We start from the raw sequence: 26,942 nt of genomic DNA on the forward strand, positions 1-26,942 counted from the left end.
CAGGGGTTTCTGGAAAACGGGCGCAAAACCTTGGGAACTGCCTAGAGAGCGCCATGCGATGTATTCCGTGGTCGCGCGACACAAAAGACCTCATCGGGTTGCATTGCATGTGTTGAGCTGTAAGCTGCATCTGCAAGGGCAGGCCACAGGTCCGTCTCCCTGGCCTTCTCTGACGTAACAAATCGTCGGCTGTGAGTTGGCTGGCTTTTTGCTTGCTGGCGTATTCTCGCTAAAAAGTACGAGGGGTTTGCCCTTGACTCTTTAACCAATGCATGCCAACACGGCGACGGGGCAATGTGGTGAGATGTGGTTGGCGGTTGCGGGGGCTGCAGTAAGGCTTTTTTCAGCAGCAAGCAGCCAAGGCGCCCAGCTGACGGCGAAGGAATCTCTGGCCGTCTGTTCTGGGCTATGGTTTTTTTCTCTCTTAGGCGTCGAGGCGTGCTGGCGCGAGGTGAGGGATATACTCAGTCCTACCTATTCCTCATCCTCTGCGCTCTTTACCGCCCCGGTTGTCCCACTTGTGACTGACAGCTGCTGCCAATGAGCAGGAGCAGGGGCAGAACGAGAGGATGTTGGCAGGATCTTGCCCGAAAAAGGATTTTCTGATTTTATTGTTTTTGCGGCACTGCGTTGGGAGAATGAGGATGTGCATGAGGCTTGCCCCCTCGGATATCCGCATGCAAAGATGGACAAGATGGACATGATGGACTTGGCCAGAACAAACTGCCCACCCCATTGCCTACCAGGTTGCCAACTGTACATCTCGATTGCAACATGAAATACATATCTGGCCACATATTCAATCTTAGATAGGCACATAGAGGGCCATCGTGTAAACATTGCAATGTTATGCCATGATGCGCAACAGGCGCGCAAAAGATGCCTCTCATGAGATACCGCGAGACGCTGAGGGCCTATTACTGTAGCATCGGTGAACGAGTTCCCTCTTCCAGCCTCCCAGTCCCTAGCATCGTAGCAATCAACGGACTGTGCGCCGAGTGACTAGCATATGCGGAGAAGGGCCATCGGGAAAGGGTTAAATTGCAAGGCCAATCGACAGTGGGCTCAATGGGCTCAATGGGCTGCTGGCCCGGCGGCATTGCAAGCATTGGTGTCGAAACGACTGCTGGCCGATTCGCAGCGTCGCATCCTGATCGGGGGATTTCGACTTCTGACAGGCCCAGCAAGGCCCTGCGAAGGCCTGCCCTCCTCGGCTTAGCGCCAGGTACCCGTCGCATTAGCATGACTTTTCCGTCTTTTCTGGATGCCTTCATTGTCCACTCACGGCTAGTCAAGACACTCAAGAGCCAGCCATTCCCACTCTGGCTGCAAGGTACCGCTGCTTCTGTACTGGGCCTCATTTCACCGGCTGAGACCCAATCAGACGACGCGCTCTCCCGCGCCCAGCACTACTGAGATTGTGCAATTTGGGTCGGCAGCGCTTTTATGAACGATCTCGACTTAACCCGACTCACAAGGCCGAGTCCATGGAGGGTGAAACGGAGACATCTCATGGGTTTGATCAAGATGAAGAAGAGTCTCATTTGGATAATATCCAGTCGCCAATAGCGAACCGGCCAGAAGGACGATCTTGCACTGATCTTGTGTCGGACACTTTGATGAGGGTCGCCTAATTAGAAGTTGACATCACAAATATCCCGACATTGCACTCTGTTCTGCAAATGCACACGGACTCTGTTGACCTGCAGCAGCAGCAACACCACAACAATGCTAAAAATCTCGCGATGCCGCAGCAGTTATGCCAACCACCGCCGTTGCGCTGCCTCAACTGCGGCCAGCAATAGCACAGGCGCATGGAGAGCAGCCACTGACCGACAACAGACTGACTTCTGACCTCTCGTCGCCTGGTACAGGTCCACCGGCGTTTTCTTACTAAGACAGGCGGCATGAATTGTAGCCAGCCCGACTTTCCATATCCGGCTAGACTTGGAGGGGCGGCACCTCGACAACGGGTACTGTGACCTCTTTTTCTGGCGACTGGTAATTTCCGCCCCTGCACCTGTCTGTTTGATTGCCCAGGGTGACAGAAGGGTCTCGAGTACTTGGTCACTCCATGCAGTGTTGGCGGGAAGCACAAGTATACGGTACTTGGTGAGACCATGGCCTTTGTAAATGCAACCAAGACGTTCTTCTTTCTTTCTTTTCGCCAGCGCCTTTGTAGCGGCTGGCATTGGCGGGCGCGCAGGCACAAAGAGGGAATGGCCAGTCGGGGTCGCACAAGCCCACCCTGTGCAGGAGAGTTGAGGGCCATCCGTCTCCAGAGTCACCACCCACCGACAATCTGCAAGGGCCCCCGGTCGAATCCACGAGGGAATTGGGTTGACACTTCCTTCTGAATACCTCCTCGATGGCCGCCGGGGGGTGCAACGGGTGGTGGAAGGTGAGGCAGAGGGAGAGAAGAGAGGGTCTTTCACCCATTACTGTAAATCACCCCTCGAGCCGCCCGCCCATTGTTGTCGTCTTTTTTAGTCTTTATACCCCCCCAGACACATCGTGGCTTTTCTTCTTCTACCCTGCCCTCACCACCTTCACCCGGACTTTCCATCTCTCTCTCTCTCTCTCTCTCTCTCTCTCTCCATCACTCTCACTCTCCGCAACCCTCTCGCTTTTCTGCCCAGGCAACCTCACTCACTACTACTTACTCACCGGACTTCGTTGGCAGAGTCCATACCACGTACATATAAGCATTCTGCGAAGGCATATACATACGCACCACCAATAACTGCAGTACCGAGTACTCGACAACAACACTCTTTGGTCGCATCGACAACTTCCACGAGAGAGAAAAGGAAAACAAGAGATTTTTGGAATATCCTTCTATTAGACAAACATATTCAAGATGCAGCTGTCTTCTGTCCTGAGCGTTGCGCTTCTGCCCCTGCTGGCCGCGGCCGAGGGTACCAGCACCGCCACCTCCACCATGACCATGACCAAGACCATCACCATGCAGCGCGTCTCCACCTCGACCGCCTTCAACACCACCACCATGGCCACGCCCACCGCCAGCGCCTCCGTCAAGGTCCTGGACATCTCGTCCTCCAGCGTCAACGGCACCATGACCGCCAGCAGCAGCAGCAGCTCCGCCGCCGCTTCTTCTTCCTCGAGCGGCAGCGCCAGCAAGACCAGCTCCAGCGGCGCCTCTTCCACGGCCTCCTCTTCGTCCACGCCCAGCCCGACTCCTGAGAGTGCCGGCGCCGCCCTGAGCGCCGTCAACGTCGTCATGGCCGGTGCCGCCGGTATGGTTATCGTTGCCCTTCTCTAAGTCGCGCCCTTGCTCGGCAATGACTTATAGGTACCTACCTGGGGAAAAGGAAAGGCCAGGCAGGCGGTTGGAAAAGCTTTAGGCAAACGGTCGAGATCGGACGGACCCGCGTTTTTGTCGTCCTTGATCTCGCTAGCCACACTCATGATCATCATTCACTTCAAAAAGGGAGAGTGAGACTCATCATCTCGCTCTCTCCATCACACCAATCTTTCTTTTGTTCCAAAAGCTTTTCGGCATTGCATCCATCCACGCGATGGATGCCATGCTGGCAAACGTTTTTTACATCATATCACATGCGACGAAGACGAAACAACGATCTATCCCACACACAACACCCTCATCCGCCTCTTCTGGATACCCCCACGGCGCATGCGCCTGAGAAGATGTAGGCCGACGAGGGTGGCTCCGGTCCTCCTTCGAGCAAAAGCAGCAACAGCTCTACTTCTTTTCCACTTTATTACTTATCATTTTTTTTGGTGTTGAGCGTTTGGCGTGTTCATTTCTTATGCACATAACATTCTGCTTAATGTCTCAGTAGACCAGCAACGGCACGCGCGCACACATCCACATTTGCGACTCCCTGCATCGACTGCACCGAATCCGATCCTGCCAATCGTTGACGCAGATGGTTTCGTGTTGTCGTCGTGTCAGTTAGTTGGCTGGCCTGTACCTTATTGTCCCTTTCTGCAAACCACATCCCACTTATTCTACGCGGACCCCCTTCCCTTCATTCTGCCATCCCGACTCGGGGTGCTGGCTGAGGGGCTCGGGGTTGACCACGGAGGCCCTTAACCACCTTTATACCTTTTGGAACACTTTTTGCTGTTCTCTTTTGCTTCAAAAGAGACGCATACCCTTTACACGCGCCTTCGTGTTGTTGAGATACCCACTTCTGCTGTTGTTGTTGCGCATCTGCTCGCCGGCGAGGAACGGTTCATGAGAGGAAAGAGAGAGGAGGAAACATGACGCATTGAGGAGAAGGAACGCATTTTGCCTTGGTTTTTTGGAACAAGCATACTCACATATTCTATCTTTCTTGGGGCGCGCATTCTGCATGGCGCTGCCGTGTGTGCATTGCTCTGTTTTTTGCATATATATATCTTTTGGAGGTTGATTGGATGGCCTTTTTTATTTAGCCTTTGGCGTTTATAATAAAGGCCAGCGAGCGGACGACGACACGAGGGGGTCGTTAACGATGGAGACCTATCTAGCAGTTGAAATGAAGAAAACCCATTTGAGAGCAGTACCTTGAGATCGTGTTCCTTTCGTGATGATCAATGTGATACTATGCTTCTAATCAATGCGTAGAAGAGTGACATACATGCGCCCATCGAGGATCCAAGAGCCTACATGATGCCTGCATTCACCTTGCGACCGTAGCTCCCCGATATGCCTTTGCCCAACTATGACCTCCTAGTTCCTCTTCTAGTTCCTCCCGTGCGCCCTCGTGTCTCTTCTACGTTGGCAATCCGCCTCGTTCCGGATCCGCAGGTAGGTAGGTGGCCCTTTCAAGAAATCGCTCCCTCGTGCTCCTCGTCGGTAGCTTGCCGTGCCGGCTATGACCATCTGACGACTCCTCCAACCATCTCTTCCCCTCTCGACGTGTTCCCTACCTGCGCCGTGTCCTACACGAAGCCGGCCACCATCTTGTCCTAGACACACCAATGCTGGACGCACTTGACCTTGTCCTAACTTGGCGGGTCCATTGCTGGTGTACGTAAGCCGTCGGGTATTGTTTTGCGATCTTCGCCTGTTGGTTGAATTCTCTTCTACATACGGCGATATTGTGGATTGGGTCCCAGAGAAAGAAGCATTCTAGACGCTGCAGGGAACTTCTGTCCATTGACTTGCAAGGTGAATAAGGGGCAAGCAGGCATGTAAGCAGAATTCGGAGAGAAGTCAGTCGAAGTCTGGTAACCCTTGCACACACTATTGTGGCATGCATCCAGTCGACTATTGAAAAGTGCTGATCCACAAACGTCTATCATGATCTTACAGCCACACACATGACATGACAGACACTAGCACACACTCCCAACAATGTGAATGGGGAATGGATGAGCTGCATTGCCTGAAAGCCCGCCTCGCCGCCTTGTTTTCCAAACAAATGGGATCACTACCCATGACCGCGGATCCGAGCGGCTAACATACGCGCAGACCGACCGCGTCAATATGGTCCCGGCCGGCTGCTTCCTGCGGTGCGGCCCATCGTGAGCCCTGCCTATGGTCACTTTGCCTAGGATATCTTTGCGACTCAATGCCGGTTTCCGTTGATGGCTTGTGCGACCGCGCTTTGGGAAAATGCACCTGCGCATCTTGGGCGTGCTCGGCTGTATCGACAAGGACAGTCTTCCCTATACGCCAAAAGAACTCCCGTTCGAATAAACATGTAAGCATGTCGCAGCAGCCAATTTCGAATCTCGATCCTATTCTCCGTCTGGGCGCCGCCCCTGGTCTTCGCGCGGTCGGGTCTTTTGCCAGCCAGCGGTCAAGCCAAGTACCGAGGGGGTCTTCCTTTAATGACGGCTCCAGTTATTCGCACGGGTGCCTTTGGGACCGGGTGTGCCGCGCAGACCGGGCACGTAGAATGGTACCCACGGGTTTGTGGCCGTTCGGCAGGGGCCCCGGGACCGCCTTGGCACCCATGTAGTGATTGAGTTGCCGTACAGCCGTGGCCAATGTGGCCAACCACTTTATGATATACACTACCCTGCCACCGGCAAGTACTACTACCTTCTTCCGACGAACCATCGGCAGCGTACATACACATACCACACCCGTGAGGGCCGCCATGGCAATGGCTCTTGTTCTCGGTGCACGGGATCTGCCCACGCCTCCGAGACGGAACTGTTCGCACTCCTCAAATAGAATCTCGGCATCTCGCACCTCCGTTCGACCAAGGAATCGTGATCTTTGATGAGCAAGAGCCGAGGGTACACCGTACGGTCGACTGCAGGTCCCAGAGCGCCACAAAGGGCGCAGCATAAGCCTGAGCGGATCACTGATAGAACCCCCGGCGAACCCGAGGTCCGAGAAGAGTCGATGACCCTCGGACGCCCGTGGTCCGAAGAAGTCGGTTGTGGTCTCGTACCGCCATGATGGACCCGAAGACAAGGGCGCAGGCGCGGCGCAGTTCCGGTGGCGACTCGCGCGCCTAGACCCTGAGCCCTCATTTGGAAGTCGGGGATCCCCCAGCTGGTGAATGATGGTGGCGGTTCACCCCTTCCTCCTCCCCATTCGCAACCAGCCAAGAAGCGGTCATCCTTGGACTGGCGTACATACATACATGCTGACTGGGGGCATGTAGTTAGACCTGTGCCGTACTCTTGGCGTAGTCCGTAGATTCAATATGCCCGCCCAGCAGAAGAGACCCAGAACCGCGTAAACCCTGTCCCTCTGATCGGATCCTCGCAGAAAGTCCTGCCACGGCAGTGCTGCTTCATATTGGACAACAAGGTGAGAGACCTTGGCGGGGCGAACAAGAGAGCCCTTCTTGATAGGCCAAGCTTCATCTCAGGCCCCGGGTTGTTCAGACGTCCACCCGCTGTATACTCAACCAAAGCTTCTTCTTCATCAATCCTGCGCAGAATCGTGACCAAAGACTAGACTGGGCCCCCGATGGGCGAAAACCATGGGCTACGCAGGCTGTCGTTGTCGTTGCTCAGGAGGGAAGGGGAATTTCTTGGCAGATCCAGAAATTAGTCGAACCAAGGCCGGGTTGACAAGCTGAAACAGGGAGAAGACAGGGCGGTGTCGGTCGGTGAAGTGAGATGTGCTGTCGCATCCTGCGCTCCCCGCGTATCTCCTGTATTGCTGGTCAGGGAGCTATTGCCCAGTCGCTGTCGGTTCTCGATTCGGAACCAAGTGCACGCCATACCACGTGTAAGAATGTTGCATATCAATGCCTCTCCTGCTCCGGACGACCCTTCGACGCACTGGCTGATGCGTATGGCGTTGTTGTATACTGTATGAGGGGGCGTGGCGACTAATCTCAAGTGCCTCTGGGCGAACTTGACAAGAAGTCGAGAGGAAGTAGTCGTAGTATTAGTTATTGTCGGAGACCTCTATGATAACGAGACTCTGCTTTGTCTTCGGCCCGTCCAGACATAAGGAAAAGCCTCGTAAGCGGGCAGCGACGATGCCTCGGCGAAGGGGACGGTAGTGATAGGGGCGATGCCATTTTGGTTTGAAAGTCGATGTTCGGTGGATGGTGACCAGACGAACACCAATGTTCTGGAAGCGCGTTGCAGCAGGACAACATTGCCAAACTCTGGAGTGATCAATACGGAGAGGATGCAGTCAGACTGTCTCCAATCCAAGACAAGCGAAGAGATGAAAGAGATGACCATGTACTTACTCACTTGAGGTATTCCATCGTAGTGCACACTCAGCCGGAAGCCAACGGACATGGCCTTGCCATCATGGTGCATGTGGACATTGTCGCATGAGATTTCACCTGCTCCCGGTTGTGCGACGCCATCTCCCTTGGGGCTTCTCGACTCCTCCGGGGCATGACATACCAAGTCAGTACGTTGCATTGATCAACATAAGGGACATCACCAACAAAGACGGCGCACCATCGTGGCACCGCAAGAGCAACAGATTGGGTTGTGTGACATAAGGGTATATTGATTTATAAGAACGATTGGTGGGTATGGGTATATATAATAAAATCGAGTCAAGTGAGTGCGTGCGTGCGTCAGACGTTCGAGGTCGTCATTCGTTGGCACTGGTTTGGCTAAGCAGCGCTGAACATAGCTGCCATGATTCCCATTATCATATCGTGTAGCTCACTGTCTTTTGCCAGGAGACTTTCCTTCGTAATTCAATTCTCGTGCCATCTGCATGGCGGTAGCGCTGTAAGTGAGTGTGTGCAGCGACGTCGAAGAGTCCAGGTCTCTTGAAGGTCTCTCTCGCGCCGAAGCAATCGCCAGCCACATAGGAATGCTCGTGTCATTAGAGCTCCTCCTGTCCATCTCAGATATGAGGGGGCGTTCCAATCCATTGGCGCCTTGCCATATTATTGTTGCTTTCCCTGCAACTGTTCAGGGGGAGGTGTCTTGGTGGCGGTGCGCTGTCAAGAAGAGGACATTGCCTCTGCGACGACAGGGCAACCACCTCTTGCTGCGACGGAGGAACAGAGCGGTCCCCGTTTCGCGCAATGAGACAAGTGCTGCAAATGCAGGTTCAAGCAGACAATCCAGGACCGGTCGATCTGATATCAACATCAGGTCAATTGGATGTCCGTAAACGCTATCGAAGCCAGCATTTTCGGTCGTCGGATGGTATTAAGCGGTAAAAAGTCCAGGTAAACAGATGCAGTAGATCGATCGTACGTCCCCGCCCTTCGACAACCCCTCCTCCTCAATGGGATAACAAGCATTGATTGATTTGAGGGGGGGTCGCGCGGGGCAGGCGAGGCGAGTCGGATCATTCCGTCAAACTCAGGGAGGGACCGTCTCGTGCATCGTGATGACAATCGGAATCTTAGCCTGCATTTGCTATCAGTCCCCTGCCGTCGATTGCCTTCTCGTCCAGATCCAGCGTGGACGTGGAGAATGAACAACTACTCACGGTTGAGTCCATGCTGCCGGTGCTTCTGCTGCTGCCGCTGTGCATCGTCTTGGGACGGGCCTGTCTCATGGCGGGCTGAGCAGGAACTGTCTTGACGGGCCTGGTGGCCGGCGCCAGGCGCAGCCAGGCATAGATCTCTTGCTCGCGCTCGCTGAAGCCCATGAAGCGGTCGAGCTCCTCCTCGACCTCCATCCGCTTCTTCAGGGCGATGGTGGGGTTGTCCAGCTTGTTGATGAGGATGGTCCGGTAGTGGATGGCGACCTCTCGGCCGTCGGGCTCGCGGGACCCGCCGAAGACGCTCTTGGAGTTGAAGCAGCCCATTTTCCTGGTCGTGGGTTGCTGTTCCGTATTGGGGTTCCAGATGGAGAGCGTCGGACTGGTTGTTCCCAATGGTGGGGATTTGAAAGTAGAAGTAGGTTTCGGGGGTGGCGAGAGGCGACTTCTAGGTCAGGTGGTGCTGTAGTAGGTATATGTAGTACGTATTGTTGAAGGACCGAGTAACTTTGTTCCAATTGTCCGTTTTCGCTTCCTGGCAGTGCCCAGGTAGTGGACGAAGGTTTGCTTAACCTAGACGGGTTCGTATATGTAGCAGTAGTGTCCGGCTAGAAACATTCTCGACTGGTATGAACCCAGATGCAAGCGGCAAGGTGATATATGAGTCAATGGGCAAGTAGGACCAATGGCGGAAGACCGAACCAATCACCAATCACCAATCGATACTAGGCAAGTACTTCTAGTAAGGCAGGAAAGAGTGAGATGAATTTGAATGAACAACAACAATAACAACAAACTCTGGCAGTCAGTGTGTGGGGGAGGCGCCGTTATGTATAGCATTTTATTTACGGGCATACCTAGTTCTCTTTTGCTCTCGGCCAGAGAAAAAACCTGGATTCAAGGTCAGCTCGCCTCGGCTCCCTGCGTTGATCCTTTGGATTATAGTAGGAGCAGGATAAATGTGGAAATGGGCAAAGCCCGTCACCCAGTCCAGCTGATGCCTAAGATTGCAATCTGCGCCGCTGGCGTTTCGGCGGGCAGCGCTGGGTGCCTGTGTGCTGTGCCTGTGTGCTGTGCCTGTGTGCCTTGGGACCTGACTGGTTTGTCGGGAGCCAGTCAGAGTGCCAGACATAGTGCCGGGATGGTGCGAGTTCCGGCAAGGGATCAGCGACCTCCAAGTGCCTATCAGAGTCTCAGGCGCGAGAGCCCGACCCCAGCACCCAGCAAAGCCGGAAAGCCAGTCAAGTGTGTGACGAAATAACCAGAGAAAGACCATCTGCGTGTGTGGGAGAGCCAAAGGCAACTGCCAACACTGCCCCCGTGTGCGCCCCTCTTGCGCCCGTTGGCGTGGCTTTAGGCTCGCAGGACTCGGGGGCTTTTTGGGCCTTTTTGGGCTGATGCGACACTGCCGACCCGACCAGCAAAGTGGTCTGACTAAGAGAAATGGACGGAGCGCTGGCATTTCTGGCGTCGATGCTAGTAAGCGACTGCAAGCGACGGCCTAGCAGGCTTTAGTGCAGGATCTCATCTCGGTGCTATTTGCGAGAGTCGTATAAGAGAGAATGGGCAGGATGCCATGGGAGTGGCCGGACGACAACGAGAAAAACTCGAAAGCAGGTTTCCCGACGATTGCCCGTTGTTTTGGCCCAGGGGGGTCCTGTGTTCACGGTGTTCAAATACCACCCTGCCCTGCGTCCATGCCCTGCCAACCTGCCCATCAGTCATAGTAAGTAGCATTATATGCGGGGTTCTGCGAAAAAGCGACAGCCGAGTTGCCGAAACACTTTGCTGAATCTTGATCCTGATGATCCCATCCCACAGCATCGCGCTTGACTCGTGACAAACAGCAACCTTGGACGCATGACGTTGATTGATGGTTTTAGCAGCGCGGATTTCTCCTGGACCGAGCGAGAGGGCAAGCAGGCAAGCGGCAAGCGTGTGGTAATCTCGGAGCCGACCGATTTTTGTGGTGATCGACAATGGCTTGTAGAATTTTTCACAGGCAATCTGCGAGCGAGAGGGATGTTCTACATAACAATAACTGGGTATATTTGACATGGGCAAATCAAGGAAGAGGGAACGAAGGAAAGCAGTCCACCTAAACGCCATAAACCATGCAGATGCGATGCGATTCGATATAATTCGGCCCCTGTTGCGCCAGAAAAGAGGACTCAGCTCAGACGAGCCGAATGTGGACTTGGAGACAGCTGACCATCCTGGCCCTCGCCTCCTCCCTCTCGCCCGAGTTATTCTCGTCTCCGTCTCCGTCTCCGCCGGCGGCCGCCAGCACCTCGTCGACGGCAGGCACGCTCGCGGTCCGGAGCCTGACCTCGCAGTCCTTTTGGTTCTGGAAGAAGGCGGCGACGGCGAGGACCTTCTCGATGGCGCGCCCGGTGCCGAGGACGACGACCTCGCGCCCACCCTCGAGCCCGATGCCGGAGCCGGCTGTCTGCTGCAGGGCGTTGACGCGGCGGTCGAGGCCGAAGGAGCGCTTGGCGATCTGGGCGGTGGCGGACTGGTGGGGGTTGGCGGTCGAGGCGGTGCGGAGGATCTTGTCGAGGTGCTTGCGGACGCGCGTGGTGATGGAGCGGAAGGGCGTCTTGGGCGTGATGTAGAGGCGAACGGCCTTGCTGGTCGAGGGCTGGCGGGGGCCGATGAGGTTGCGGTGGACGGTGGCACCTGTTGATGGAGAAAAAGAAACGCCAGTTAGTTACTGCCTAATGATAATGATCTAATGTTTATTTGTCTGCCTTGAATGGACCAGACCACAGGCCAGGCTACATACCTTTGGGTATAGGTGGCAGCTTCGTATGTGTCGTCGCTGGTGTCGCTAGTTTGTTGTCATCGCCAGGCAGCTGAATTTGGGCTGCGGTAGGCAGCTCTCCGGCGTCTTCAGTCATGATGGTTGATCAATGCGACTAAGTAAAAGTTCGAAGTTGCCTGGAAGCTTAGACTATGGCGAATCCACAAAGTAACAATATCCTCCGACGCCCTAAATGACGAGCATGCCTGGCCAAAAAGACTACTGTCGAAGTCAATTTTCCGTTGGCTTTGAATCGCGTCTCTTGCAGATTGAATTGGCCTTTGGATCTTGGGTATTGCCAAATCTGAGATAGTGTTGTGCTTTGAACTTTTTGGGTGGATGGGTGCATGTGGAGTTTCTGCACTGCACGCACCCAAGCGCGAGTGGCAACTTGAGCCGCCAAAAGCTGCTGCTGCAAGGGACTCAGCTCAGGCCCCAGGGACTCTAGGGACTCTAACAGGGCTACAGGGGACTTGGACTTGTCCCCCCACAGCGGCTGACCCGCTGGAGCGAAGCCCTTTTCAGCCGCCCAGAGGCCACCCTGAGCCTGATACCCCCAAGTTTCACGGATTGGAGTCTGCCTGGTCCCTAAAACGGCCAATTTGGCTCCACTGGAGCTTGGAGCCGCAACCAACCAACCCAATGGCAGCCGCGGTAGTGACGTACGCCTCCAATCTTGCGACCATCAACCGCGATAGCTTCAACTAATCAACCCACCAAAGTCGTCGTCGTCGTCGTCGCACTTATCAAACTATGACTGCCTTGACTACTTAGTAGTAATATCATGAATACGGAATAGGCAACAACCAAAAAGAGGCACCTTCGCGAAATGTCCATCGAGATCTGGCCTCCCATTGCGCCCGACCAGCTTAAAGTCGAGGAGGATGCCACCCAGGTACGTGAAACCACCCGCTGCTGCTAGTAGTCTGACAGTGCGATCTGCAAGCGCGCACTTCAGCGAAACAAGAAGGAAGCTATGGTCCAGTTGATCTCCCCTCCCCTGACCCCCTCGACGCCGCGACGACGGTGCCGAGGAAGAAGAGGAGGAGCACGACGGAGACTGGCTTCTTGTCTCGCCCTGCCCTGCCCATCAACGTCGGCCCCCTTCATCTACTGATACATCTTCTGAACTAACACCCCCGCCCTCGTCCCCGCAGGCCCGCGAACTGACCTGGCTCCCTTGACGCCCTCCACGAGACCCTCAAGACCCTTAAGAGCTCCCTCGAGGAGACGTACGCCCTGCTCGCGCCCATCGACCCGGGCGCCACCCTCGTCGTCAGCACGCCCAAGCACGAGACCGTGAAAGGGTACGTCACCCGCGTCGGCACCCGCCTCGTCAAGGGCAGCATCGCTTTGCGGCTGCGCACCCAGCCGCCCGTCGTGTTGAGTTTGAACCCGGAGAAGCCCATCCACGTGCCCGAGCTCACGACGCTCAACACGCTGCTGACGCAGTCGGTCGATATTTTGTCCTTTGTCGTCTCCGAGTCCTTCTCCAAGAAGGGCGACGCCGAATACCATGCCGACCCACGCTTCGTCAGCAGCCAGCTGCGGCTGCTGGCCGAGTACCTCTCCGAAGCGTCGGCGCTGATCAAGGGCCCCGAGCTGCCCATCGCGGACCAGAATACCCCGTCCTCAGCAACATCATCCAACCCCCATCACAACGCCCCTTATCTTCAGCCTCACATTCATCGTCCATATCTTCAGCAGGAGGACCGAACGCGATAATACCGCAGCCCCCCGACACCACCTGGACGCACTCCTCCGTCCCGCCGACCTGCTTCTCCCCGCCCCTGGACCCGGCCCACCACAACCTGTCGGTATACCTGACGATCCAAGACGCGTCCCTGGTCCTCTACGTGCGCGCTTTGGAGTCGGCCGACGCCCCCGTCAACTTCGGCACCAAGCTCGCCCTCGCCATCGGCACGGCCCGCCGCCTCGAGCACGACGAGGCCGACCGCATCTTCGGGTACTGTCCCGAGGGCGCAGACGACCCCATCGCGGCCGCGGGCAGCACCATGCAGCACCCGCCCAACCCCCTGGTCCGGACGCGCAGCAGCACTGCGAACAATGGCGCGAGGGGCGGCGGGATGGGGAAAGGGAGGGGCACCGAGACGCAGGTCTACGTGCGCGAAAAGGTGCGCGTCGTCAGCACGGACCCGAGCTTGTTGAGTTTGAGCTCCAAGCTGGGCGCGCTCGGGAACGCGCTCGCGCTGGCGAGGCGGAACTTGGCGGTGGTTATGGGTGAGCTGGATGATGGGGGAGGAGGAGGAGGGGCGGAAGAAGGGGAGTAGAGCTGCCCTGTCGATCATCATGGGAATAGGAATGGGGATGCAGCAGGAGGAAGAAGAAGAAGGAGACGAGGTGCTAGTGTTGCTGATATTGGCTCGTCGCGTGGACAGCGGCGACACGAAGTACAAGAAGCAGATGGTGGTGATGGGGGCTTGATAGTGGGTCACGGGACAAGGTATCAGAGGCCCAGGCTGGTCAGAAAAATATACGACGAGACGGTCTTGAACTCGGTGGACGGGGCTGGAAGCATTGGACCGGATCAGGAGACGATGGGAGAGGCACGCAGGACTGCGTCAAAGGGTAGTCATGATGGTATCTGTATTCTCTGCATGAATTGCAATTCATAGCAAACCGTATGCACCGTAGGTATTCATTCATGCAGATGGTAGGCAGAGTAGCCATTACCAACTGTGGCCGAAGCGGTTGTAGCAGCTTTTACATACAGTCACTCAAAAGCATGTTGCATCCCCTTGCTTAATGGTGACAGCGCTGCCCACACCATGTGTCATGCCGTTCTGTACAGATCAGGGAATACTTAGTAGCTATCGTGCTATAAATTCTATTACCGCCCGCGATATTCTGACTGCACTGCAGGTCGCACGGAATCTCCTTCGGCCGAGCGCAGCGGCGGCTGGCTGCACGTGCGAACGAACAAAAGGAATGTTCGTTAATGCCGTCGGCCAGGTCACGATTTGCTGCAAGTCACTCGCTGTAATATCTCAACAGCTGGACATGCTTGGTCGGGTCTCTTGGACTATGAAATCTCCCCACTGGACAGGATGCTTATCCTATTCAATGCGACGCCTAATTCAGTAAATAAGCCTGTCGATTATTTGCGAAAAGTATCATTTATACATTAGTACCAAAGGCAGCATTGTCGCCATTAAGGGGATATATATAGATGTCTGCTCGCGGTTCCTGTTCGATTGACTAATACAGGATACAGGTGGTCATTCGCATGGAAATGCGAGAGCGATGTTTGTCAACTTGTCAACTGGGTAGTGGCACAACGATGCCACCCCGGGACATTCATTTCAGGCTCAACTACTACTAACTTAGGCCGCTTCGGCAACTACTAAAATATTGAGCAACTTTGCGATTCCTCACCAAAACAAAAGAAGTTCCTGTTCGTTCCCTGTTTTGCTTGACCTTGCTGCTCGTTCCCTGGTCCACGCCAGATCCGTTCCGTCTGTCCTGAATTGTACAACATTGAAATGCCTTCGCCAGAAGCCCAAAGCTTGCAAGTTGATAGTAGGCACATCGTTTCCCCCTAAAACGTGCCTTTTCCTTGTAGTAGACTCCAAAAATGGTTCTTCTTCAGTCAATACTTCATCTCGTGGGTCGTGGGTCCGTTTGTTCATGTTCAAAATCACTGCTCGCCGCTCAAGCGACGGGAGACCAGGGCATGGGGATGAGGATGCGCGACTTCATGGACTGGATGAGGGGCACCGTCTTGTGGACCGTCTCGGCCCAGCCCTCGACGCTCCAGCTCTGCTCGCGGCGGACTTTGCGCTCCTCGAGGTTGGCAAACTGCCAGAGGTGGTGGACCGTGTTGAGTTCTCCTATCTGCACGAACCAGGCGCCCACCCCCTTCCATGACCTCGCGGCGGGCCTTGAGGCCGCGGCGCCAGTGCGTCTCCCACTCGAGCAGGTTGCCCGGGTGCAGCGTGTAGGACCGCAGTTCAAAAACGCCGCCGAGCTGGCGCGGGGAGGTGGTGGGCCAGAAGCTGAACTCCTGCATGATGGACGTCTTCTTGGTCTTGATGAGGGTCTTGAGCTTGCGGTCGAACTCGGCAAAGTCCGGGTGCCGCGAGATGGAGTGCAGGGACTGGTGGTAGCCCTGGTAGCGCTGGTACTCCCAGATGTGGACGAAGGTGTCGCAGTCGCCGACCTCGGTGCGCCAGCTGCCGACGAGGTTGACCTTATTCTCCTCGAGCGACGCCATGCGCGGGTACCACTTGCCGACGAGGTCGACGTACTCGTCGACCTTGTCCGGGTGGACCTCGTGGAAGACGATGGAGTGGACGTACTTGCCGCGGGCCAGGACGGCGGAGAAGCTGGCCTCGAGCTGGGCGTCGAGCTCGCGGCCCTCCTTGGTGCCGTAGATGAGGTTCGTCAACAGGCCCTCGGGGCGGTCGGGTTGCTTCTGGGCGGCCTTCTTCTGGGCCTCTTGTCGTTGTCCTGCTTGTGGTGGCATATTGTCAGTATGGGGTTGGTCAGGTAGTTGGGGGCAACAGGGGACGGGAAGCGTAGCAAAAAAAGAAAGAAACGATATATTACGGAGTTGGTGCTTACGCTCTTCCTTCTCCTTCTTCATCTGGACCAGGCGCTCGCGGAACTGCTTCTGCTTGTTGTTGAACTCCTCGACCTGGTCAATGGTGACGTCGGCCATGGAGGGGGCGCGTTGCTGGATGGCTGTGGTGCTGATTGCCCGAATGGAGCGGGGAGCAGCCGCCGCCGCTGTTGCAGCAATTCGTCGGGTCAACATCTTGGTGTTTTGGTTGGTTGGTGGTGGTGGTGGTCTCGTGTGGTTTGGTGGAAGTTGGAGTGTTGCAGTTGTTTTGCAACGACGAGGAAAGGGATCAAATCTGTCAAACAAAGGGAGGCAGGCAGTGGTCTTGGTTTGGGTGACAGACGATTGGGCGGAGTTCCTGGTCTGGGAGGTGAAACTCAGGCGGAGGTGATGATGGGGAAGTTGGAGATGGGAATGGGTATGAATAATAGCCGTGTCGATGATTTGGGGTGTTTCGCTACCAAAAGTATGTCACGCAGCACCTTGCCAAACACCTTGTCGATGGGTGTTGGAGATGGCGTACATACAAACGTGAGGGAGAACGGGAATGGCACTCGAGGAGGGCTGCGATTGAAATTGGGATTGGGAGGAAGAAAGGTATTCGTTGTTTCTTCTTCTTCCGTCTTCAGTAAGTATTATCGATCAATGGAAAAGGAAGGCCAGACACAGACGGGCCAGGTCAGGTCAGGTAGCTCAAGACAGCTGGAACACAGAACACAGCCAGAGGTTACATGAGGGATGGAGATGGAGGCTGTCGAATAGGAGCTGGGGAATCGATTGGCTGCTGCGCTCCCCGCACTCTTGATAGTCTAGGCCCCCCATGGTGAAAATGGGGAAGCTCGCAGTGAATGACCCGGTTCTCTGAGGGCCTACACACACTACACTGCCTCTTCTCCTCATTCTGTGGTGTGCTTGGCCACGGCACAGTGTCCAGGCCGGGATGAGCTGACGGGGAGCTTGGGCGTTCACGTCCGGTGGCTCAAAGCGTCAGGTCAATCAATAGCACGAATACATGTAGCACGAATGAGGGCGTGATGTCATTCCCCAGCTCGTAGCTCGGCACTAGCTAGCCCCGTTTCTGCCGAGGGTAAGCTGCTGTAGATGCATACCACCCTCAATTATGGTTGCTATCTGCTAAATGCATAGACCATTCACAATCCGAGCAGGACCCTTCTACCAGACCCCATTCACTTATCAGCTCAGCAATTCCGATCCGGGCTAGCGGCTAAAGAAGGGAAGGCTACGAGCTTGGAACGGAAGCAAAGGCAAAGAAAGGCAACTCCATCGAAAAGCGCTCGTCGTCGGCTTCGAATTCAATTCAATTCCTCACTCACTCAATCACCCCAACCGCAACCACCCAACCCACCACCGACGTCTTCTCTTCTACCCACCGTCAAAATGGCTTGGTTCGGCATCACCCCCTCAAGAAGTTCCCGACTCCCGTCCGTGAGTGCTGCCCCAATTGGACAGACAATGTCCCGCCTGCTGCAACCGAACGAGACAGACTGCTAACTCGAATTGTGCCCGACAGTCAAGCCTCTGGCTCCCTTCTTTGCTGCCGGTACGATGCGCCCTCTCCGACGAGGATACCCCCCACCCGCCCGATTGATGTGTGCGAGGGAACAATTTGTCTGACTTAAGATCTACAGGTGCCGTCATTCTCTACGGTGTCAACTCCGCCCAGAACGCCATGATGCGATGTACGTTGAATTCCTGAGCATACACACACCTGCTCGCCACATTACCGAATACGAACAGATCAATTGACATGCAGCGCACTATAGCCGACGAGTGGAAGAACGATGCCCGCAACCCCAACGCCAAGTCCGGCGGTCACTAAATTCTCCTGGACTGGAAGCAGAGATGGGAGGATCTGTGTGCCAGAATGGCCACGATGATGATGATGCATTATAGACAACTCGGCGGACCCGCACTGTCCGGAAGCCTAGCATGCGAAGGCGGCGGCGAGAGGCGGTTCTTTGTATCATAGACTTGCGGCTCTCGACATATTGAATTCAAGCAGTCGCAGTTATCTTGGGGTTTTCAATTGAGGCCAAGACCTTTTCTCTTCTTTCTGTGACGGGAAAAGCGACTTCAACTCCTTACCCGAGGTGGATCGGTTATCTGTGTTCTCTTTTTTCTGCCCACTACTGCTGTCATGGTGTTTTGCTTGAGCGCTCGATATCTCAAAACCCTAGGTCCCATGCTTACCAGCGTTTGCAGGAGTGTGGCCTGGAAGGGCATGCTTATGGTCAGGCTGTGTGCGCGTGTGTATGTCTTCCAAATGCTTTGCGTTTGATGGGTATGACGGTATACGGTGTACTTGTTGTTACATATGCATTATGTTTCACAAGACTACTTGAGGAAGAGGCCAGGGATAGTAGAAGCTTTGTAGTCTGCAAGAAGGTCTGTCTATTGGTCTATACGCTCTATATGGATGTAGTCTTGTGTATGCCCCTCTTTGGGGATATCTAGACGCTGCATGTATCGTGATGTAGGCATCATCTATCTCGTCGTCCCTCCGGTCCACGAGGATTGCCCTCGAAAGGGTCTATCGTAGCAACCCGCAAGCAGTCCGTCCAAACTAACTCTTACTGGTCCTCACCCTTCTCTTATCAAGTAACAGCCTCCTCTTCCACATGCTTCTCACAGCGCCTCCTTACGCAGCCTTCTCCTCCGCCGGCTGCAGCGTCTCCCCTTCAACACCTCCATCAACCACCCCGCCACCGGCGTCGTCCACTCCTTCTTGACGGGCACGAAATGCCCGCCCGGATGCACCAAAACCTGCGCCTTGCCCCCTTTTCGGTAGGCGTGCACTTTTCCCACAGCCCCCGCGTCCGGTCCTCGCTCACCACCGTGTCGAGCCCGCCGTACACGTGCAGGGGAGGGGGTCGCAAACCCGCCCTCGTACAGCCACTGCAGGTCCGGGTCCCGGCCCACGAAGCCCGAATACACCACGCAGAACTTGAGGGGTTTGTTGGAGTTCGCGGAACGCAGCTGCGTCGCCCAGTTACTTAACTTCTCGTCAGAGGGTAAAGTGCGCCCCGCCTCCATCGCCGACGCCACCATCGCCGCAAACGCCGCGCCCTGGCTGAACCCCATCACTCCATCCACGCCGCCCGCGTCACGGATCGCGTCCGCGATGGTCTGCATGCCATTATCGAACCCGCGGTACGCCCCGGTGCCCTCGTCGTGCTGGAACCAGCCCCAGTTGTCCGTCGGCTTGCCGTCGTCCTCCTCGGCGCCCTCCGGGGGTTCGTAGCCGGGGATGTCCGAGGGGCGCAGGTTGTAGGGGCCCGTCGGGTACACCATCTCGACGTTGTAGTTGTAGGGCATCTCGCCCAGCGCGCGGTTCAGCACCTTGTTCAGGGCGCCCGTCCGGCCCTTGAAGAGGGCGCCGGATTGGGTGTAGCCTAGTACATGGTGTCAGCATGTTTTCTTTTATTCGCCTTTGCGACACCCTGAGCACGGTGGACAAGCGGTTGTTGTCACGTCCCGTAGGTAGTGAGAAAGTCATGTGATCCGAGTACATGCATAGAAAATCCACTCAAGAAACCAAAGCTACAAATAACAACATGCTTTCAAGGGGGAACCTACCATGGAGCATGAGAATCTTCAAATCCCGCTTGGGGGGAGGGGGCAGGCTTGGCCGCCTTCTTATTCCCATTGTTCTTGGGAGCCGGCTTCGCTGCGCTCGGCGGGGCGGCGGCGGCGTTGTTGTTGTTGTTCTCCGACATGGCGGCGCTACTGAATGATCTCCAGGAAAGGCGGAGGACAGATGTATTGACGGCGGTAGTTGGACGACGAGCAATCAAGTTTGTGATACTCAGAACAGTAGAAACTCGGAATAGCGAATGCATCAATCGACGAGGTTTTGGCAGTAGGTCTCTTCCTTTTGCCCTTTTGGTTTTTGGATGTTGTTCGTTCGGGCCGATCCAGGCAAGAGACCGTCGTTCCTTGGTTGACAACACAAGTCAGGTTCGCCGTATGGCTCATCGCCGTCGCCCTTGCTGGGGTAAGCGCCGATAAATATCTCCACCCTTGAACAGCTCATCGCTCAATCTACCGTAAACTCCGACAAAATGATGCGGACATGGTAAACTCCAGATACTCTGGGTACCACTAATTTTTTATATCATACGATTAGACGCAAGCCTGAATGAACTACCGTGGAATTTGAGAGTCTTGTTCCTGGCGCCAAATTTAGTGTGGCGGCAGACAGACAACGGCGAGTCAGGAAACGAAACATGAGAGCACAAGCAATGAGCACAAGCAATGTATTCTTCTACACAGCAGATCCCGCCCCCTATCTATTCTTATTGTACACTTCGCACCATGCTGTAATGCGAACCTGTATCGTTTTGGGGTCATCAAGCCACTCGGGAATGAACCACACAAGTTTCAAACTCCCCGAAACTCCCTGGAAGCAGCATCATAACATAGAATGCCTCTCCCAGCGTCAAGATCATGCAATGTACCTCCAACCAAAAGTGTGTGCCTCTCTGGCTTAAGCCTTGGCCTTCTTGCCCTTCTTGTCCTTGCCGCCCTTGCCGCCTTGTGCGCCGGGTTGAATCCGGGCCATCATCTCCTCCTTGGTGATCAAGTGGTCGACCCGCTCGAGCAGGCCGAGTAGGCTCTTCATGTTGTGACTCCACTCGTTGAGAACGTCGTCCGTGTCTCTCGGCTTGGCAAAGTCGACAATCTGGGCCGGGCGGTCGATCCGGGCGTACACCGTCTTGGAGCACACCAGCTCCGAGATGTACTTCTCCGTCTCCTCCACCGTCAGGTCCAGCAGCTGCGTCAACCGCTTCATGCCGATGCGTGTAGTACTTGGCCACGACCCGGACGTTGTGCTCAATGACACGCTTGCGCAGGTCCAGCCACCTCTGGTGGGCCTTGTCGTCGCCCGACTCGTTGGGCTTGGGGTCGAAGACGTCCGTCGAGCACAGGTGAGGACCGAACATCTTAGCAACTTCGGGCCAGCGCATCAGCTCGGGCACAGTGAACAGCTTCAGCAGCTGGGCGTCGGTGGGGACTTGTGTGTTTCGGGCATCGCGGAATACGCGCTGCAGCAGGTCGTGCTGCTCGTTGTCGTGGGGGCCAGGATAACAAAGTAGATGATGCGTTGCAAGACCTGGTGAAGGCACGGTTAGTTGTAAGTCGAATCAATAAAATTGCCAGCCAGTAGTGGTAGTAGACTTACGGGTTGAAGCTTGGACGGGTCGTTCTCCACTGCCTCCGTGTCCAGAACCTGCCGGTAGTGTTTGCAGACGTCCAGGTACTTGTCGTCGTGCTTGGCCAGGATGATCTGCTGCTCGTAGTAGGCGAGCTTGAGGTCGGTTGTGTCGTCCTCCTTGACCTCGGGCACATCCTCACCACGCTTGATCTTCTCCTCGCGGTCCTTCTTCTCCTTCTCGATCTGCTCGGGCGTCTTCTTGGGTTTGCGCGACAGGTAGCGGGTGCTGATCTTGCGGCCCAGGATAGAGGCTTGTGTCCAGTCGTTGTTCTCAATGCAGAGGGCCACCTGCGCCAGGATGAACTCGGTCTTTTCCCGTCTCTCCATGGAACCAAAGGTCTCGACCTGCAGTTCGCACAGAATGTCCATGGCGGCCTTGAGGTCGCCTTGCTGCTTCTTGATGTCGGAGAGGATCCGGGTGACGCGGGCGCGCTCGACCTCGACGAAGATCTTGCCCTCGGTGACGGTGCGCAGGGTCTCGATGACGGACAGCTTGGTGTCAAGGTTGGGGGTAGAGTCGAGGAAGTCCATGACGGTCTGGACCATCTTGGTGATGGCCTGCTTGAGCTGGCCATGCTTCTTGGAGAGGATGAGGACCTGGTCGTTGAGGAGGTTCCAGTTGCCGGCTTCCTTGCAGATTGTGCATATCGTGATCAAGACTCGTGATGTCGAGGCCAAATCTGATGCCTGCGGGAGAGGAGGTTAGTGGAAAGGTCTGGGGCCTCGGGGAAGAAGCATCTTGGTGGATGGTGGGGGGCGTACCTGTCGGGTCTGCTTCTCGAACACTGTGAGCTTCTCGATGGCGGAGCTGACATCGTTCTGTGGTTGCCAGTAGTTAGCTAGGTAGTCTCTTGATTTGAATCTACTTGTGGTGGTACCTTGGCGAGCTTCTCAGCCTCGCTGATCTGTTTGTCAGCCTCCTTGCTGAAGTCCTTCTCGGGCTTGAAAGCTGCGTCGGCCATGTTGACGGAGTGCGATCACGGGCCGAGGCTTTCTGTGGGGTGGAGGGAGGAAGGTCGAAAGAGGGACCTGCAGTTGGCGGCGACGGAGAAAGAGGAGGAAAGAAACCAGTCGTCGCAAAGGTCCAAGTCGGTGGTGTTTCGTTGTGGTTGTGGTTGATGGGAGGGCGGAAGCGGGATGGGTGGAAGTGGATGGATGGACTGGCCTCGATTCGATTGGATTGGGTTATGACGGGCTGGAAGCTGCGCAAGGACAAGGCGACGAAAGCTCACGCTGCCTGTTGCGGGCCTGGTTCAGTCAGTCTAGCCAGTGCTCTCTGCTCAGTGCTTTTAGTGCTCTTCCAATTGAACGTCCGGGGTATCCACCGCCCGCCTAAGTTAGGGAGCTTAGGTAACCAACTGCTGGAGCTTAGGCGGCCGAGATAAGATAAGCACGCCCCAGCTCAGTGCCAAAGTGCCAGGTCAATCCAACGTCACTTCAATGTTCCATCACCAGGGCATCTTCATCATCACGATATATCTGCTGCCAAGTGCAGAGGTTCTATCAGAAACAGTCAGGGCCAACTGAAAACTCTCGATCCAGTTCATGGTTACAACACGGCATAATAGAAATCATTGTCTACTTAATTCGATTTGACTGGATTGAACTATTGTACTATCTAAGTACTGAGCGAAAGCATGTAGGTAGGTCCATCCATTCTGTATTCTCATTATCATGAGGTGTGCCAATCCTCGCTTTCCATGGGTGTTCAAACCAGTGCATCTAGTAGATGTATGCCATCGCTGTGTGTTATTCCATCTGTTTGTTCCAGTGGAATGAACCCCTCCCAAAATCCGATTTCCGTGTGCTTGATCTGGGAGTAGTCGCTTTGTGGCATAGTGTCAACCACGGAATAACCATCAATGACGGGAATAGCTGCCACTGCGGAATAGCTGCCAGTGGCATAGCTATTCGGATTCCAGCAAGACACTGCCCGAGGCGCATGGATCAACGCCGTAGTCGACGTGGGCATGTGCCCACATGAACACGTCAGAACTCTTCAAGGCAGCCGACTCCTGCACGAGCCGATCCAGTCTATGCTCAAGCGCCATCCGGAACTCCCCCATCGCATCGACGCCCGTCGGGATCAGCAGCATATCCTGTTGTATCTGCTCCTTCTTCTTCTCGATCACGAGCATGGCCTCGGCGAGAATTTTCTTGCCCCGGCTGATCTTGCGCTGGATGCCGACGATGGCATTCTCGGCCTGGCACCGGTAGCTGCCGAACCGCCACTCGAGCATGTGCACCCCGTTCTGGAACGACGCCACCACCGAGGGCGCGCCGTCGTCCTGCCATGTGAACCAGGTCCCGAACACCTCGTCGCGCAGCGTCTGCTCGTTGATGATGTGCTTGTGTCCCGTGATCAGCAGGACGCGGCACTCGCGTCCGGGCGTTTGCGCGCGCACGAGGACCCGGTTCATCTGGACCAACGGGGCCATCTGGCCGACGGTGAATTCGCCCGCCTTAAATTGCGCCATCAGGCGGTCGACGCCCTGCCGGCTCCAGAAGACGACTTTGGCGGCTGCCGTGCTGTGCTCCCGGTCCTTCGTCTTAGTCGGCGGGTTGATGACGGTGGCATATACCTTGTCGCAGTGCCGGATGTGCGACAGCAGCATGTGGATGGTGCAGTCGTGGGGCAGGCGCAAGATCCAGAGGGAGCAGCTCTCTTTGTCGGAGATGTCGTCGGAATAGTTGTCGAGGTTGTGTTTGCTGCCCTTGTAGTTGCTGGACATAGCGGAGCTGTCGACTTTGCCGCTTGCCGGTCTTCTGCTGCCCGGCTTGCCTTGGCGTGTGCTGCTTGACGAGCCCACGGATCGTTGGGTGTTGGTGGTATGCGGCCATCTCGGCTGAATGGACTGTTCATGATGGCGCGGCGGGTATGCAGGGGCTCTAGTGCCGCCGCCTGCTGTGCTGCTGCCAGTATCGCTGGTGCCTGCTGCTGTTCCACTTGGCATATCTCTGGTCATGCCACTTGATGATCCCATGGACCCTTGGATGTATGTCTGCGGTGTTGTCGAGTAACCAAACTGGTGGTGATAACCTTGGTGGTTACCAGATGGGTTGCTTGTTGTGGCTCCAGTGGTGCTTGCTGTTGCGGCAGCGGTGCTGCCTGTCATTCCACCTGGTGTGCTTCTGGATACGTCACGCCATGAGCCCAGAGACCCTTGCGTGTGTGCCTGCGACGATGATGTTGAGAAAGCAGACAGTCCACGGTGATGGTTCGACGAATGTCCTGTGCTTTGCTGCTGCTGCGCGTGTTGGGAGTAGTCATGCTGTACAGGTGTTTGCCGCGGCGGGAATCCAGGTGGTGGAAGTAGTGCACCGTATGCTTGTGGTCTAACCTGTGATTGGTAAAGGAAAGAAGGCGCTGTTGGGTCCGTCGGGGTAGAGGGAAACGTCGCCGATGCAGGGGATGTAGAAGACGCCGATTGTGGATGGGGGTAGTATTGGAATTGGCTTCCGTATGGCAGATTCATGTTGCCAGGTTGAGGATGGTTGGAGCTGGTGTTGCTGTTGCCGGTAATTATTGCAGATGGGCGAGACTTGTTCAGGATATGGGGTTGATTCGACCAGTCCACGCAAGGAGGCTTATAACTGGCGCCGGGAACAAGGGGAGCAGGCGTTGTCTTGGAGTGTCGGTTGTTGCCCAAGACATTCTCTTGTCGGGCTGAGTCGCTGCTGCCGTTGTTGTACTGCTGTTGGGCAGGTTGCAGAAGGTTCTGGTTGGTGTCATCGAGGCCCCAAAGAGAGCGATCGACACAGAGGTCGCTCGGCGGCAAAGTCTCCTTGGAGTTGGCCATGATGAAGGAAGGATCGGCGAATTATTTTACTCGAGATGAGTCTTCATTTCTGGCCGTGGCGATATGCGATTCGAGGCTGATGAAAGCAATGAAAGGACGATGAACACTTGCTAGGAGGACGTTGAAAACTCGGACTGGCTTCGAATCGTTGCGATTTCAAGCGAGGCCTGGCTGGTTCCTCGAGGAATGAATTGCAAAGTCTTTTCAAGTAGCCAGATGCTTTTCGACGATCTCAGGGATTGCCTTGGGTTCGCCGAGGTGTTTGCCTTGACTTTCAAGACCTGTCAAGGCAAAGCAGGCACAATCGGCGATTATATCAGCTTCGTCGATCCTGAACAATCGAGAGGAAGGGTTAGCTACAGCCGCCGGCTCGACAATCGGAGTGTTTTCCTGAATTCAAGGAAGAGGCAGGGATGCAGCTGGCCTCCTGGGCAAGACGTACAATGAGAAGCGATGTTTGCGCGCTTGCTTCGAACAAGGAAATTCGATATCCTGAAGCCAACAAGCATAGATGGCATGCCAGGATCAGGCGACGACGAGTGAAGGGGAGGGAAGGAACAAAGATGAATCGGCGATTAAAACGCGTGAGACCACGCCAGGTTGGGTTTGAGCTTTTGGTACTTTTTGGTTCTGAGAAATAGAACACCCATCCGGCGAAGAAAAAAATGCCACAATGTGCCAGTATGGAAGCTCTCGGTCTTGGAGGTGAATGCTGGGTGAGCTCGCGTTCTCGCTCGATTTATCTGGTACCAAGAATGAGAACGAGGCGCGTCTTCGCATTTAATAGGACTGAACAGCCACGTGAAAGTGAAAAGTTCTCTTTTGAATTTCTGCCTCATTTTTTACAGTCTTTCTTGAACTCAGCCCACTGGATGCTTCCAGCAAGCTTCGGCTGCTCCCTGGGAATATCACCGTCGTCCCCCTTGGGTCAGCAGATGCTGCTGTCGCCTCATTGGGTTCTCATTGAACCAATCCATCGCCAGTTTCTACATCGAGGGCTTGCCGTCGCTCCGCGTCCACTGATTCCGGGAAACCATGAAACTTAATGCCTAATAGTGTCCGCCCCATAAACATTAAACCAGCCTTATGCATGCAAGCACTAATGAGATGCAGGTTGGAACTGCCTCACTACCACCTATTACATGCTATTGGCCGGTTATCCCATGTCATCTCTAGTCATCCCACTACCCCATACCCCATCACCAGGATGTCTCTTGTTACTGAATGCTGAAGTCACTCAAATGTGAGTTGCCTGGGCTGATTCATGAGCGCTACATAAAATGCCCTCTCTCCTATTCAAGGTTATTGATCTATACATGTATGTATACTGACCCACGGCCAGAACAGCGGAGCCAGCAAGCCAGGCATACTATTGGACATCATGCTCTGGGCTCCTCGATAGTGAGACATCAGCAAGCTCGTGACCCCATCAGTCACATACAGGGTGAATTACACAGGTACTCAGCTCGGTCAAGAGACTGGGTCCAGGCCATGGTGGCAGACCGCCACAAGGTTTTGTTGCTGCTATCCCGTCGTCGCCAGATATGTCCCCGCTAGCTACTGCGTCCCCGTATATACTATTAAGTTGCTAGATCACGTGGTACACAGACTTTAAGATACTAGACCCTTACGGACTGTCGATGGGATTGGACAATATGCTCTTATTG

The 26,942-nt window shown here is 55.2% G+C and overlaps 10 protein-coding genes across 10 annotated transcripts; 4 read left to right on the forward strand and 6 right to left on the reverse strand.

Moving 5' to 3' along the window:
* Positions 1 to 1,068: 1,068 nt before the first annotated feature.
* PG997_009056 (uncharacterized protein) lies at positions 1,069 to 1,416 on the forward strand (the record flags this gene model as incomplete). The annotated part of the gene is made up of 1 exon (XM_066813371.1): positions 1,069 to 1,416. The coding sequence occupies one exon, from the start codon at positions 1,069 to 1,071 to the stop codon at positions 1,414 to 1,416; it is 348 nt and encodes a 115-aa protein (XP_066665333.1).
* A 1,444-nt stretch (positions 1,417 to 2,860) lies between these two features.
* PG997_009057 (uncharacterized protein) lies at positions 2,861 to 3,283 on the forward strand (the record flags this gene model as incomplete). The annotated part of the gene is made up of 1 exon (XM_066813372.1): positions 2,861 to 3,283. One exon carries the CDS (start codon positions 2,861 to 2,863, stop codon positions 3,281 to 3,283), a length of 423 nt encoding a protein of 140 aa, XP_066665334.1.
* Positions 3,284 to 8,730: 5,447 nt separating this feature from the next.
* On the reverse strand, positions 8,731 to 9,181 carry PG997_009058 (uncharacterized protein; the record flags this gene model as incomplete). Its single annotated transcript, XM_066813373.1, has 2 exons — positions 8,731 to 8,778; positions 8,861 to 9,181. 2 exons carry the CDS (start codon positions 9,179 to 9,181, stop codon positions 8,731 to 8,733), a joined length of 369 nt encoding a protein of 122 aa, XP_066665335.1.
* Positions 9,182 to 11,030: 1,849 nt separating this feature from the next.
* PG997_009059 (uncharacterized protein) lies at positions 11,031 to 11,754 on the reverse strand (the record flags this gene model as incomplete). Its single annotated transcript, XM_066813374.1, has 2 exons — positions 11,031 to 11,533; positions 11,640 to 11,754. The coding sequence occupies 2 exons, from the start codon at positions 11,752 to 11,754 to the stop codon at positions 11,031 to 11,033; spliced, it is 618 nt and encodes a 205-aa protein (XP_066665336.1).
* A 732-nt stretch (positions 11,755 to 12,486) lies between these two features.
* On the forward strand, positions 12,487 to 13,948 carry PG997_009060 (uncharacterized protein; the record flags this gene model as incomplete). Its single annotated transcript, XM_066813375.1, has 3 exons — positions 12,487 to 12,552; positions 12,855 to 13,234; positions 13,294 to 13,948. 3 exons carry the CDS (start codon positions 12,487 to 12,489, stop codon positions 13,946 to 13,948), a joined length of 1,101 nt encoding a protein of 366 aa, XP_066665337.1.
* A 1,381-nt stretch (positions 13,949 to 15,329) lies between these two features.
* On the reverse strand, positions 15,330 to 16,434 carry PG997_009061 (Protein NipSnap-like protein 1; the record flags this gene model as incomplete). The annotated part of the gene is given in 3 exon segments (XM_066813376.1): positions 15,330 to 15,512; positions 15,523 to 16,127; positions 16,242 to 16,434. The coding sequence occupies 3 exon segments, from the start codon at positions 16,432 to 16,434 to the stop codon at positions 15,330 to 15,332; spliced, it is 981 nt and encodes a 326-aa protein (XP_066665338.1).
* A 1,203-nt stretch (positions 16,435 to 17,637) lies between these two features.
* Positions 17,638 to 18,079, forward strand: PG997_009062 (ATPase- F0 complex- subunit J; the record flags this gene model as incomplete). The annotated part of the gene is made up of 4 exons (XM_066813377.1): positions 17,638 to 17,668; positions 17,771 to 17,800; positions 17,889 to 17,939; positions 18,024 to 18,079. 4 exons carry the CDS (start codon positions 17,638 to 17,640, stop codon positions 18,077 to 18,079), a joined length of 168 nt encoding a protein of 55 aa, XP_066665339.1.
* An 806-nt stretch (positions 18,080 to 18,885) lies between these two features.
* Positions 18,886 to 19,906, reverse strand: PG997_009063 (serine hydrolase; the record flags this gene model as incomplete). Its single annotated transcript, XM_066813378.1, has 2 exons — positions 18,886 to 19,652; positions 19,837 to 19,906. 2 exons carry the CDS (start codon positions 19,904 to 19,906, stop codon positions 18,886 to 18,888), a joined length of 837 nt encoding a protein of 278 aa, XP_066665340.1.
* An 840-nt stretch (positions 19,907 to 20,746) lies between these two features.
* Positions 20,747 to 22,437, reverse strand: PG997_009064 (26S proteasome non-ATPase regulatory subunit 12; the record flags this gene model as incomplete). The annotated part of the gene is made up of 5 exons (XM_066813379.1): positions 20,747 to 21,046; positions 21,078 to 21,323; positions 21,443 to 22,162; positions 22,238 to 22,294; positions 22,354 to 22,437. 5 exons carry the CDS (start codon positions 22,435 to 22,437, stop codon positions 20,747 to 20,749), a joined length of 1,407 nt encoding a protein of 468 aa, XP_066665341.1.
* Positions 22,438 to 23,382: 945 nt separating this feature from the next.
* Positions 23,383 to 25,275, reverse strand: PG997_009065 (uncharacterized protein; the record flags this gene model as incomplete). Its single annotated transcript, XM_066813380.1, has 1 exon — positions 23,383 to 25,275. One exon carries the CDS (start codon positions 25,273 to 25,275, stop codon positions 23,383 to 23,385), a length of 1,893 nt encoding a protein of 630 aa, XP_066665342.1.
* Positions 25,276 to 26,942: the final 1,667 nt, after the last annotated feature.

The sequence above is a fragment of the Apiospora hydei genome (assembly GCF_038363865.1).
Source record: "Apiospora hydei strain CBS 114990 chromosome Unknown utg000007l_segment0_segment0, whole genome shotgun sequence".
Lineage (NCBI taxonomy): Eukaryota > Fungi > Ascomycota > Sordariomycetes > Amphisphaeriales > Apiosporaceae > Apiospora > Apiospora hydei.